Source organism: Triplophysa dalaica, chromosome 16 (assembly GCF_015846415.1).
Source record: "Triplophysa dalaica isolate WHDGS20190420 chromosome 16, ASM1584641v1, whole genome shotgun sequence".
In the NCBI taxonomy this organism is placed as follows: domain Eukaryota; kingdom Metazoa; phylum Chordata; class Actinopteri; order Cypriniformes; family Nemacheilidae; genus Triplophysa; species Triplophysa dalaica.
In genome coordinates this window covers 15582569-15595581 of record NC_079557.1, presented here as the reverse complement: position 1 = coordinate 15595581, position 13013 = coordinate 15582569, and the positions used below count along the sequence as shown (strand labels likewise).

The following is a 13013-nucleotide window of genomic DNA, read 5'->3' as shown; positions in this document are numbered from 1 at the left end:
TGTATCTATTTAAGATGCTCCTTGCCTTAAAGCTCCAGTATGTAATCATTTTGTAATAAAATTTCAGAAAATAACTTGCACAGTGTGATATATTTCCTCCAGTTGTGTACTTACAATATTTCAAAAGTCTCTAAAGATTTTTTATTTCAGAGAAATTCCGATTTTAAATAACTGGCCGTCCCGGAAAAGAAATGTCGCCTCTCAGTGACGCAATGTCCGCTCTATACTTTGTTCCGGTGTAGACCAGAATATCACATGGTCAAATGCGGAAGTGGTTTTTATGGATCAGGATTACTCTTTGGCGAGTATTGAAGTGCCAGTAAAACGGAAGCGTCCATATTTGGATACACGCAGACTGTGTGACAAACGGAGGAATAAAACCAGGATAAATATCGGCCAGGCGTTTTCGAGATGGAGAGAGCTGCGCGACAATCTTGGACTTGACAGAGACTCTGCTCTCACGAGTGTATTGATAGACAGGTAAGCAAATCAATTATTTATTTTAGAACGATTGGTTTGAGCACGTTAAACAACACGGCATTAACCATAAACACGTAACACTGCACAACATTAACCCAACAAATCATTTAACAAATAGCTGTAAGTTGTAACGGGATAATATAGCATAACATTTCACGTTCCTTGCAGTTCATTAATTATGATGACATAAAATAATACGATCAGATATACAGGTAATACAAAAACAAATAAATTACCTCATCCGTGATCATGATTCGTTTATCCAATTTAGATACATCGCTATGGCGAAAACGCATTTAAAACGACATCCCATCGTCACCTGCTTCATAGCGTCATCAAGCTTCGCCTTTGTTATTGTTGGAAATGCGCCCTCTTGTGGTCAAATACCAAGGTTACATACTGCAGCTTTAAGCCTTAAGCTTTTTTATACACGTCTATCATAATGTATGGCAGGTGCCATGCCACATCCATAGCAACTAAACTTAACTTAGCAACCATTAGGCTAGACCTATATCTCTGGGACTGAACATCGTAGAGACATGAGAATTGGTTCATTTCACTCGTCCCTTAGGTATTATCGGTTTACACCTGTTTTTGCATATGAGTGTAAGCATGCGTGGTCTGTATTAACCGTTGCTGACCATTTCTTTCATTTTTTTCTGGTAATAGGTAAGTGTCATCCGTTGCGGATGTGTTATGGTGCAATTCCTGACCGTAGTCAGCGAAGGCAGTCGACCTTTGTCCCCTTAGACTGCTCGAACCCGATGATTGCTGCTTGCAGCTATATTTAATTTTGAATTTGATTTGCATTTTTATTTGAGGTTTTGTTATTTGGCATTTGATATTTTTATTTTACAAAGAAATGTGAAGCATTTGGTAAATAACTAAAAGGCAGTTCTAATTTGTCTCAACTCATTTTGTAAAAATAAATTGTGTAACGCACCGTGAGCTAAGTGAATCCTTACATCCCTAAGAAATATAATAGAAAAATGTGTCATGCTTGGTCACGCGAGGTCACATCCTCTATTTTAAACATGAATACTTAGTTTTCATGTGAATTAGGATTTCTAAAATGACTACGAGAAAGAGTCTAATGGTTGAATATTTACCTGTTGACAGATGCTCTTCAGCACATACTTGGCATAAACAACTAGACTGGCTGTTTCAATAGACACATTACGGCCTCCGATGTCATCCAGGCCGGCAGGGTGGGAGAACCCGGAACCCTTTAGCTCAGCATCTCCTAAAAAGAAAAAAACAAAGAAATTGCCAATGATGATGTCATATTGTCAGTTGGATCCCCTTCTCTACAAGTCACATTTCTCTGGATTTCTTTTATTGTCTGTTTTATTCTAACAAAAAATGAAGACCATACTTATAAAAAAGAAAATACGTAAGTATACAAGGCACAATACACAATTTTCGCCACTAGGAATCCCAAACAATATCAAACGCGAGTGTGGAATGAAGGGAGTAATTAAATAACTAAAATAACAACAATCCATCTTACCCAGCATGAAAACAGCTTTCAAAACTGCAAAAACTGCTCCCACCACTATGCTGTTCTGAGAGGCGGCCAGCAGGTGGCGATCACAAGATGACCTGATGCCCACTCTGGATTTATCTGCGGACAGACGCACCAATCTCATCTCTGGACATTTATAAAAATGACGTGAAGGCCTTAAACATTGTTTTACTCTTGAATTGTGGTTAGGTTGAATGTTTAATTCATCTACGTGGGTTGTGTAGGGAATAGTTTTACCTGATTTGGTGCCATCTTGAGGACAGGGGTTACGCTGTGGGGTTCTGAACAGATGAAGCAGGATCCTACAGGTCAATCTGGCTCCAGGTTCAGAATCCTGTTCGCTACAGGCTGCACACACACACACACACACACAAACAAACATGTGACAAACCAGCCATATCCAGTCTCCCGTTTCATAAAAGGCACAAGCCTCAGAACATGACCCTATCAGGTCTGGCTCACAGCTGTGTGAACACAGTATGAACAGAATGAAGTGAATACTCGAGAGTACTGTAGACCACCCGACGGACCACCTGTGACTCAAAGGAGCCGCACAAACAAACAACAGACGACGTTATTTGAAGGAGTCTATAAATCAATCTTTCACCTAAAAAACAAAACTTCTGTCATCAATGACTCCAGAATGTCCAGAATTAAATAAATAGCTACAGCTATTTTCAGCGAATAACAAAATGTAAAATAAATTAAAAACTTTTATGAAGTTTAACATGCTTAATAGAAAAACACATACGACTGTAATCACAAAAATGCAACAAAAAAAAAAAAAAATCACACATTTATACAATACGGTATTATTAGTCGTACACAGAAATAACAAGGTACTGGCATTACACTGAGCTTAATACAAAAGTTTAGCATAACAGTAGCATAACAAAAAATGAGTCGTCCAAAACTTCAGAAGTGTACATTTGATCATTTTTGGTCATCACAAACCAAGTTCCAGGCATAGTCACCCGTCATCGCCTCATCCCACCTTCTCTGTGCTACAGAAATGTCAAGAATTTTCAGAAAGTGACAACTGGAATATTCTTTTAAATACCTGAAATTTTACAATGAAGTGTTTTTCTTTTCCTCAATCAAAATGTATCGCTTCAGAACATTATGCATTCGGTGCATAAAGTTCCTTTTTCCCGCTTTGTCATTAACTTTTGGTGTATGGAGTACTTTGGACATACTGTGAGAGGCCTACATCTTCCTATGCCATCTATAGATGTCATACGGGTTTAAAGTGACATAAATCAATTATATTAGATTATATCAAATACATTTCAAATGTAACTATTTGTTTAAGCATAAATGTAATGTGGCTGTCACCAAATGATAAATTAATTGCGAAACATACGTCTACTCACGTAAATACAGAGTGGTCACGCTATGTTGAACCTTTTCTCAATATATGCACACATACCCTTCTGCCTGTCACTTCTGAATGCCTTGCATCTCTCCCAATCAGAGACAGCGAGTGCCGCACACACACTTGTGAGGCTAAAGATGGAGCTGCCCGGTGTGGCCAGACATCAAACACTCAGGCAGCTACTATTGAATTTGAACTATATGAGGCAAGTGTGAAAACAAAATAGCCGTTTCCAAGCAAAACACAGAATTGGCTGATGATTGTGCGGTTTATGGCAGGTGTGTGTGGAATGCCGGGGCATGAAAAGCTCTGTGATCAGAGAGTCGTACCTGCGTTCAGGAGGGAGGGGATGGCCACGCAGCGCACCAGATCTTCCAGTAGCAAACACTGGCGAGCTATCAGGATGGCGACGAACGTCGCCAGGGAGTCGTGAAAAGACAGGTCGCTCACCTGTCCCAATGAAACAAGAATCGACACTTAGTAAGAATGTTATTTTTTGCAGTGCAAGACATTTTTACCAAGCATTTGGTGTTGTTTTTAGTGAAAATATCTAAAACTTCTTTGATCAATATACAATTACTTGACAAAAAAAGTGATTTTCTAAGATATTAAGATAATGAGAAAGAATGTAAGAATTAAGAAAGTTAAGTGAAAATAAGCAAAAAGATTTGTCCATGGGGTAAGAAAAATTTACTTGAATTAGGTTTGTGAGAAATAGGTCAAACTAAATTCAAGTTTATTTATTTTATTTTATATTTGGACAGATTTTTTGCTTGTTTTGACCGTAAACTGTATTTTGATTTAAAAATGTTTAGATATTTGAACTACAAAACAAGAAAAAGACACTTGGTCTTTTTCCAATGTCATTTTTTTGCAGTGTGGTGCGGTCAGGACAGCCAGAATGATGATGCAACGCATCAAGCTGATGTGTAAGCACTACCAGACATTCTATAATGATGTGAATAACTAAGTAGAATATTTACACAAAATATTCTCACAAAAATAAATGTATAAGTAAATGCATAATAAATTATCAGGTTTAAAGCTGCACAATATTAAATACGTTTATATTTGGAGCAGATCCTAGAAACAACGCATGGAAGGTGTGGACTCACATCAACATTGCAGAGCAGATCGTTGAAGCCGCAGTTGCCATTGTTTGAGGAACAGCAGAGAGCTTTGAGAACGCCCAGCCACTCGGCACTGAGAGACCGACAGTACGCCGTCAGCTCCGCACACAGGATACCGATATCATTCACCCTGAAACAAACCACACAGCGCTTACTAGCCACACAAAAACAGGTGCTGCCTCTTGATGCTAAAAAGATGCTAAAAAAAGAATTCTGAGTTGATAAAAATATGTATGAAATGAAAACGGACCGTTCAGGATCGCGGTGGTCAACGCAGACGTCCATAAGCACATTACAAACAAAGCTGTATCGGTTGGCCGGGCTGTCATTGAGGATCTTTCCCACCATAGAGTGGTTGAGATTATGTGCGGTCGGGTTAGCGATGGCATCAATCATAAACGCCTGATCCCACAACATGTTTGAGTCTGACGGGTCGATGTTCCAGTAGATGGAGTTCTTCACCTTTGAGCAGAACTCGCTGCGGGAGTTTACACCGAAAACCATTATTGACCAATCTTAATACCAACATTTCCATGACTGACAGAGATGTTCTGTGTCTCTACCTGAAAATCTCTCCAAACTTGCTCTTCAGGTGACTGCAGGAGGTATAGAGGTCATACAGATAGGCCAGGATACAGCGTTCAGCTGAAGAACAGTCTGCAGGGTTCACGCCGGACTTGACTACAATCCGTAACCTGCCAGACAAAAAGAATGCTTTAACATCAGAGACCTGACCAGACAACATACATCATAACTGTCCTTTAAATGCAAGGATTTAGGTGGCGCACCCATCAAAGACTTGTGCGGTCTGGTCAGGGTTGAGGATGAGGCAGGAGTGGTATCGCCGTAGAACGGCCACGATACATAAACAGAGTCCTGTAGTGTAACTGCCCGCCAGGTTAGAAGATTTCAACAAGAGTTCTGCCTCCACCAGACTCAATTCATTCAGCAGCTACATGACAAAACATACTAGTTACACATCAATATACACACAAATTTCACGTTCACATAATTTGGTTTATATATTTGAAATATTATTTTATTAAAAAAGACTAACATACAACTACATTAGTATTCCAAATACGGCTGTCAAACAATGACTCACATCCATTATAAAAGTTTGGGTTTAAATAATATATGTCTGTGTATTTATATATTGTGTGTATTTATTAACACATACACATAAATATTTACATGTATTTATTTATATTTATCAATCATTTAGATTATACACAAATATTTATCAATATCTATTTTATTTGATCTTTTTTCAAAATGTATGCATATATCTATATGTTTTAATAAATACAAAATTAATATGCACAGTACACAGACATATATTTTGTAAACTGTCTTCAATTCTTGATGCAGTCTAATCGCGATTAATCTTTGACAGCCCCAAATTCTAAATAATAAAACTAAAGCCGCGGTAAGTCTTGACTTTGAGCATGCCAAGATCGTCTGGTTGTACGGAAAAATTAGCGGACGCGATTTCTCCATTTTTTACATTTCTTTACCGAGAGAAATACCATTGGAAGGGCTTGTGTTTCCGGTTTGTCGCATCGCATGCGTATGAAAAAAAATCCAAGGGAGGGAAAAGTCAAGCGTGAACGCGGCTTAATAGCGAAATCTAGACATGAAGCAATGTATCTGCTGCCGGTATTTATCAGGCGACTTTTGACAATATCGACTAAAGTGTGAAGGTATAAAGTTATAATAATTGATAAATTACTGTGTTAAAGTTATATAACGTCTATGGCATATTCCAGTCATTTTCTATAGGAAAATAATTGAATAAATAAATAAAAATCAAATCTATACAAAATAGTTTGTCAGCCATCCGCAAAAACATATTATACATTAAAGCAATGAGCTTCAAAAACCTATAGATTACAGTAAAACCACCATGGTTTTTATTTGCAATAGCTACAGTATCAAAACTGGCCTGTAGTAATATTGGTATCAAAAAAATCCTATCTGTACATCCTTAGTATTCTGAATTATTTCATGTATAGGAATCCAAATAGACATCAACAGACAACACTTCAAGATACCTGTATGGCAAAGTCAATTAGGCCACTTATGTTGAGAGAGTATTCCATGAGATCAAAGATAAACTGGATGTGTTGAACCAGTGGCAGGTGATAGGACATCCCTAAGGCAAAGCTGGTGATCTGTTCTAGAACATTCCTGGACACCTGTCACAAGCAAAGATACAGAAATACTTACACAAATCAGTCAAGTCTTCTGAAAAAAGACATCTGAGGCAAGAAACATGAAAACAAACTTAGACATTGCCCCTTTAATGGCATTATACATCCAAGGTCACAAAGATGAGCAAGCACCAGCGGTTGATGAATGTGTGCTGTACTGACCTGGGAGGTGACCTGATGCTGATCAAAGTGTGAGAGATGCTGGAATTTAGAGAAGATGTCTTCGGCGGTGGGGAAAGCTTCTGGTTTACTCTTCTTCCTCTTCTGGCCTTCCTCACCTCCTGCGGACAAACAAAATAATCAACTGGACAGTAAATAAACGGCACACCGGAAAGCGAACAGGATTTCAGCAAGATGAAACATCATTATATCCAGGTGCCCTGAATCCCCGGCCATCAGTCCTCTGGTGAGGTCACTGTCAGTCAAATGACTTTTTCAATGAAAACTGCCCAGACGGGTGACTTATTCACACATAGAACCGCCACGGGGCGAAGGATCAGTGTTCTGTGCTGTGCTTGAAATTGTAATAACCGTTTAATGTCAAGACCACGGCAGAGCTCAGTCGAGTGAAATAATGAGATGTTCAATTACACTTCCATTAAGCGTAATGCAAATGCGAGGTTGCTCTTTCTGACCGGGGTCGACAGCCAAGCTGGAATATAATGAGTCAATGATGGCTATTAGTATTGAAATTGGGCTTCGGCAATGAATATTCAGTGAAGCCAATAGAGGTTCAGCACTACGATGTTAGAAGTGAAGGGGAGATGAACATAGAGAGAGGAAGAGAATAATGAAACATCGAACATTCAAGGAAAAGTTCATCTCAAAATCGTGTTATTTTCTACTCACCCACATGTCGTTTAACATGTTTTAAGAGCTCCCAGTGTAGTCGGAACACATATAAGGATATTTTTAAGTGACATCCGAGAGATTTCCAGGCCTCCTCATAGACATCATGGTTATAGTTGTTGTCAAGGTCCAGAAAAGTACAAAAAACATTGTACAAAAGATGCATGTGAATTAGGTGTGGGCAGACGCCGGCGTTCTGACTGACAACCCGGGAAGCACAACTCTGTGTTTACAAGCAAACACATGCTGTATATAAGCTGATCTTCGCAAAATGTCTGATAATTTCAATATGGAGGAACACTTGCACTTTTTCTGCCCCCCACTGAATGCACATGCGTCGACGTGCTCTCTTAAACATGCACTATAGACTGACAAGACAGAGGAGAATATATTCATTAAAGTGGTTACTTTGGTTTATTTTTGTTGCTTCAAAAAAATTCAATTGAACCACATTGAGCGGATTGACCAATTTAACAATGTCTTTATTACTTTTCTGGACATTGACAACAACTACAACCATGATGTCTATGTGGAGGCCTGGAAATCTCTCGGATGTCACCAAAAATATCTTTATTTGTGTACCGAAGACGCCGGGAGGTCTTAACATGGGTGACTAAAAAATAACACAATTTTGATTTGGAGATGAACTTTTCCTTTAATGATGAAAAGTCCTTACAAAGAAACATACCATCAAATGTCCCTCCAAAAATAAGTAAAAGGTGACGCAAAATAAGTGTTTATGAGTAATCAAGGCATTGACCACAAACTGATTTGTGCTACATACCACAACAATGAATGTGAAATCAAAGAGCCATTTACTCTTCTCACAGAATGAGTCATACAGTTAGTAAACCGAATCTGTCCAATGACTAAATGAGCAGGTGAGACACATGTGGTTTGTGTGTGAGGGTCAGCTTCTCATCTGCGCACCTGTCTCTGCAGTACTCTTGCGGTTAAGAACTTTCAGGATGTCTTTGGTGATCTTCTTTATGGTGTGTCGCGCCTCGTCTCGCTGTTTGCCGACTCCATATAGAACCACCAGACGCTGGTTACACTCATGACTTGCGCTCTCCTCCTAGTTTAGCGAAAGAATAAGATTAGCATACTTTATGCAAAATGCAGCCGCAAGACCATTTCAAAATTATATTGTTTCTATTTTAATTTATTTGCAGAAAAGAATGGTATAGAATGACCTCAATACATCTAGAAATGCTGCTTACATGAAAATATAGCATGGCGCCGCTTATTTTTTTGAGCATAAAAGTGCATATCTGAAACATTTCACATACAGACAACAATATTGTCAAAAGGATCCCTGTACAGACAGATCCTTGAAAATGATCAAAAAAAGACTGCAATATACTTTGTTACACATGCAAGGCCCGTAGTTTGTGATGTCACTCTGTAAAGAAACATGTACATCATTGTTTTCACAAATACACGTTTTTGTAGTTTACACAGACACCACAACATTGTTTACAAAAACAAGCACTTTGTTCATCCGTTGTTTATCAATGATTGGCCATCCAGATCTAGGGCTGACCGACGATTGGTAACGACTTATCGTTTGCAGAATAAAAGTTTGTTTATATAATAATTGGGGGTGTACTGTGTATAATAATTATGTGTATATAAGAACACACAAATGCATGTATATATTTAAGAAACTTTTATATAACTTCTGTTATATATAAATATATTTCTTTCTTAAAATTATACATAATCATATTATGTGTATTTAAATAAACATAATTATTATACACAGTAAACCTACATATGTTTTGCTAACAAATTTTTTTATTCGGCAAACGATTAGGCAGCCCTATTCAGGTCGTCTTGCCGTGAACACACTTTTTAATCGAGCTGTCAGGTTTTAAACTGACCCACACATAATGCTAGATAGTTTACATTGCTTATGATTAACAAAATCAATAAACATTTTCCATCAGTGCTTTGAAAGACCTTACCTGTGGTATGGGGAAGTGGGTAGCATACTGTATGTGGCGGGGTTGCTCATAAACCAGGGGGAAGGCAGGGTCCATTCCCTTATCCTTGGCAGTGTTTTTGCTCTCCTGCTCTGGGGTAGGTTTCTCCGGGGAGGGGCTTCCCTTCGACTCACAGTGCATTGGAGGGGAGAACATCTGCTGAAGGTTGAGGTAGAAAACAGTCAGTTTTAAACAATCTTTCATTACTTAAGATGTCACAAAAGAAATTAGTATGTTCAAATCCTGTCTCCAACCTCATCGAAATTAGCGCTGGAGTTGTGATCTATGTCCATTGACTCTGACAGACCAGTATCCTAATAAAAGTAGGTACAATGACATAAGATCACATTAACCAATTAACCACATCCCAGTATGTCACAACAACATAATTAGCTTCATGCCTCCATCTTAACGCTGCTTCCTGCATCTTGTTCTTTACGCTCCGATTCGTCAGAAGGCTCGTCGCTAGGGGATCGTGGCCGGGGCATATGAGAGTCGGAGGACAAATCGCCGCGGGAGATGAGTGTGCACATGTAGATGTTGTGGGAGAAGACGTCGTGACGGATGAGCTCGCAGAAGAGCAGCACAAGATTTGAGAATTCCACCCGCTCACTCTCGTTTCCAGGCTCAGCTTCACAAACAAACAGACATTGAGTTATCACAACATTCATCTGCATCCCTAAAGCAGCCTGCATATGAATGACGATGCATCTACAAACACTTACAGATGATGATAAATAAACTTACTGAGCACAGGTGCCTGTGTGTCCAGAAACTGCAGCAGCACGTCCTGAAACACAGGCAGAGTGGCAGCGGACAGAGAACCTGATGATACAGAGCCCTTCTCATCCACAACCTCTGATTCTCCACATCTCTACAAACACACAAAGACGAACGTCAGACAAACAGCAACTAGCTTTTTTAAATGTTTTATTTCAACAATGTTAGGGTGAAAGAAGCGAATGTTAATTTAGCGCTTCACCTCCGCCTCGATTTCAGTCTGTCTCTTCTCCAGAAGTTTGGCCACCACCATGGCTCGATGGGGTCCTGACCTCTTGCAAGATACAGCCCACTCACACAGCAGCGTGACCACCGCATCATCGTCAGGACTCATCTACAGACACACAATGTGTTTTTATTTTATACAGAGAAGGATCATAAAATGATTTCTAAGTTATATATTACAGCTAAGCTTAAAGGTGCAATCCGTAACTTTTGCCTCTCTATAGGCTCTATATATTTATACAAAACAGGACATTGGAGGTTACTTCACATACTTATCTTTCTGTCTTATTATGTCAATTTGAAATGTTTTCTTTCAGAATATTTAAATTTACTGTTTAACTTACAACCTATAATGCACTCACATAACATCAGGACACGTTACGGTAATGAGAATTCCAGCAGAAAAAGCAATAAAATACATTATTGATTCCTGTTAAAATTATGCTTTGTTGTAGGGTTGCACATTGTACCGGTGCTACGGTAGCATAGCGATGCTGAAGCTTCAAAATACCCGGGATGCCACTCTGTTTTTTAAATGGTAGTGCCGTAGTACAGTCAGTTATGTTGCATATGCACATTACCGTTCATTTAAACACTTACATCTGCCTTTCTGCATTGTTTCTGTCCTAAATGAATCCGTGTTATGAAAGACTAGGACGAGATAATGATTCAGTGAGTCATTTATCAAGACGCTTCATTCTTGAATAAATCAGTTGTATTGAACGAATTGGTTGAATGATTCACTTGCCGAGTAAAAATTGCTGCCACCTACTGGTTTTTATAGTTTTGTATATTTTAAGAGGATGTGCAAAGATGTTTCATGAATTCTGACTGCTTTACACTGTTAAACGTGATGTCTTCTCATGTTTGAATTGTAGTATTTCAGTGCTCGATACACTCCCCCAGCGTTCGTATAGGTTTTTTTCTAACAAGAAAACCAGTTTCATAACAACTTGTCCCTTATTGGACGATTCTACCGGAACAGCATGCCCACCTGTCAACCCGCCAGATGGAGAAGAAAGAGCACGCCCACAAGTCAAACAGGGAGAGCGGAAAAAGGAGCATGCGCACACATCAACCAACTGGAGCAAGAGAGAGAGAGCACTGCGTTCCCAAATTTCAGTTGTGCTTGTTTGTTTGTTTGTTCACTGCACTGTGGTGAGGAATGTTGCATAAAACGGAGGATATAAAGCTGGATTTGGACTTGAAGCTGATAGATGGAGCGGTCCCAGCGCTCAAAGATGAAAGACGCGACAAGTGGAACGGAGTCAAATGTCTGTGTTTTGTTCGCAATGGGTGCACACAAGCTTATGCTACAGTATTTGCTACAATTTATCCATTTACTATAGTTAATCCTATAAAATAATGAAGTGTACAGTTGAAATATAGTTGACTATAGTAAATTTAAAAAAATCATTAAGATCTGTGTATTAGGGAAAGTTTTTTTTGGTAGATTTCAATTCTGAACATGACATAGCATGCTAAATCCACTTGGTATCTTGGTAACTTCCACTGCTATAGTATCGTGCGATATGTTTATGGTACAGTGACAACCCTACTTTGTGGAGAATACAATTATGTTTATTATAATATTTTGCTATATTTACTGCCATGATGTTTAAATGGTTTCGTGAGAATGACCTATTTACAACTTCAGTTAAAGTTACAGCTTGTAGCTTTATCTGAAACATTCATTATAAACCTTCTTACTATTTTATTCCCACAACTTTCCAAACCTGGAAATAATCATTTAAAAAAGCTTCCCTTTTCATGAATTTGGAAACATTGCAGCAGATTATTCTGATATGTCCCAAAAACTATGATCAAACACAAAAACAAAACAGTTGTGCACCTCATGTCCATCCTTGCTCTGTCCCGACCCAAAGATCCGGTTATAAAGAGAGTCCAGTGAATTGCTAAAGTCAGACTTCTCAAAGCTGTGGTTATCCAAAACCTCCAACGTATGCAGAACACGGCTGATGGTAAAACCTGTTGTATGCATACACAACACATCACAGTTTACGTCCATTACAAGCCATACCAGTTTTGATGATCAAGTCCTTCACATCTGCTCACCAGCTGTTGTTTCCTGACACTTGTCAAATGACCATCTGAACTCCACGGCCTGTCCTCTCTCTTTAATCTGCTCTTCAATCTCTCTCACTTTAGCTCGAACCTGAAACAGATCTCATTCCTTTAAACCAGTTCATCATACATGCTAGTTGATCATGTAAAATAGGGTCGGGTTATACCTGCTGGTTGAAGGTGCTATTGACCCCAGGCATAGGCAGGTTAGAGGGAGCAATGGGCAGGAGATCTAACGGTGAACCGGTCTTAATCCGACTGTCTGTCAGAGAGTAATGCCAAACCAAAGCGCTGGGACAACACAACACAATACTCTAGAAAGAAAACACAGCAAAACCATCGTCAGGTGGTCAAAATATGCCAAGA

General features: G+C 39.0%; 1 protein-coding gene across 3 annotated transcripts in view; it reads right to left on the bottom strand.

The window, feature by feature from the left end:
• med12 (mediator complex subunit 12) overlaps positions 1 to 13013 on the bottom strand; it is a 34725-nt gene that overhangs the window by 16041 nt on the left and 5671 nt on the right. For 2 of the 3 annotated variants that reach the window (XM_056769639.1, XM_056769641.1), the window contains exons 8-26: positions 12815 to 12961; positions 12639 to 12738; positions 12415 to 12551; positions 10540 to 10671; positions 10305 to 10431; positions 9959 to 10188; positions 9812 to 9871; positions 9540 to 9716; positions 8503 to 8647; positions 6886 to 7004; positions 6565 to 6708; positions 5299 to 5462; positions 5074 to 5205; positions 4761 to 4988; positions 4496 to 4640; positions 3710 to 3830; positions 2243 to 2353; positions 1991 to 2104; positions 1590 to 1723 (exon numbers count right to left, since the gene is read on the bottom strand). In XM_056769639.1, the coding sequence (XP_056625617.1) occupies positions 1590 to 1723; positions 1991 to 2104; positions 2243 to 2353; positions 3710 to 3830; positions 4496 to 4640; positions 4761 to 4988; positions 5074 to 5205; positions 5299 to 5462; positions 6565 to 6708; positions 6886 to 7004; positions 8503 to 8647; positions 9540 to 9716; positions 9812 to 9871; positions 9959 to 10188; positions 10305 to 10431; positions 10540 to 10671; positions 12415 to 12551; positions 12639 to 12738; positions 12815 to 12961 (2667 nt within the window). The remainder of the gene's footprint in view (positions 1 to 1589; positions 1724 to 1990; positions 2105 to 2242; positions 2354 to 3709; positions 3831 to 4495; positions 4641 to 4760; positions 4989 to 5073; positions 5206 to 5298; positions 5463 to 6564; positions 6709 to 6885; positions 7005 to 8502; positions 8648 to 9539; positions 9717 to 9811; positions 9872 to 9958; positions 10189 to 10304; positions 10432 to 10539; positions 10672 to 12414; positions 12552 to 12638; positions 12739 to 12814; positions 12962 to 13013) is intronic. The other variant, XM_056769640.1, reaches the window with a different exon arrangement.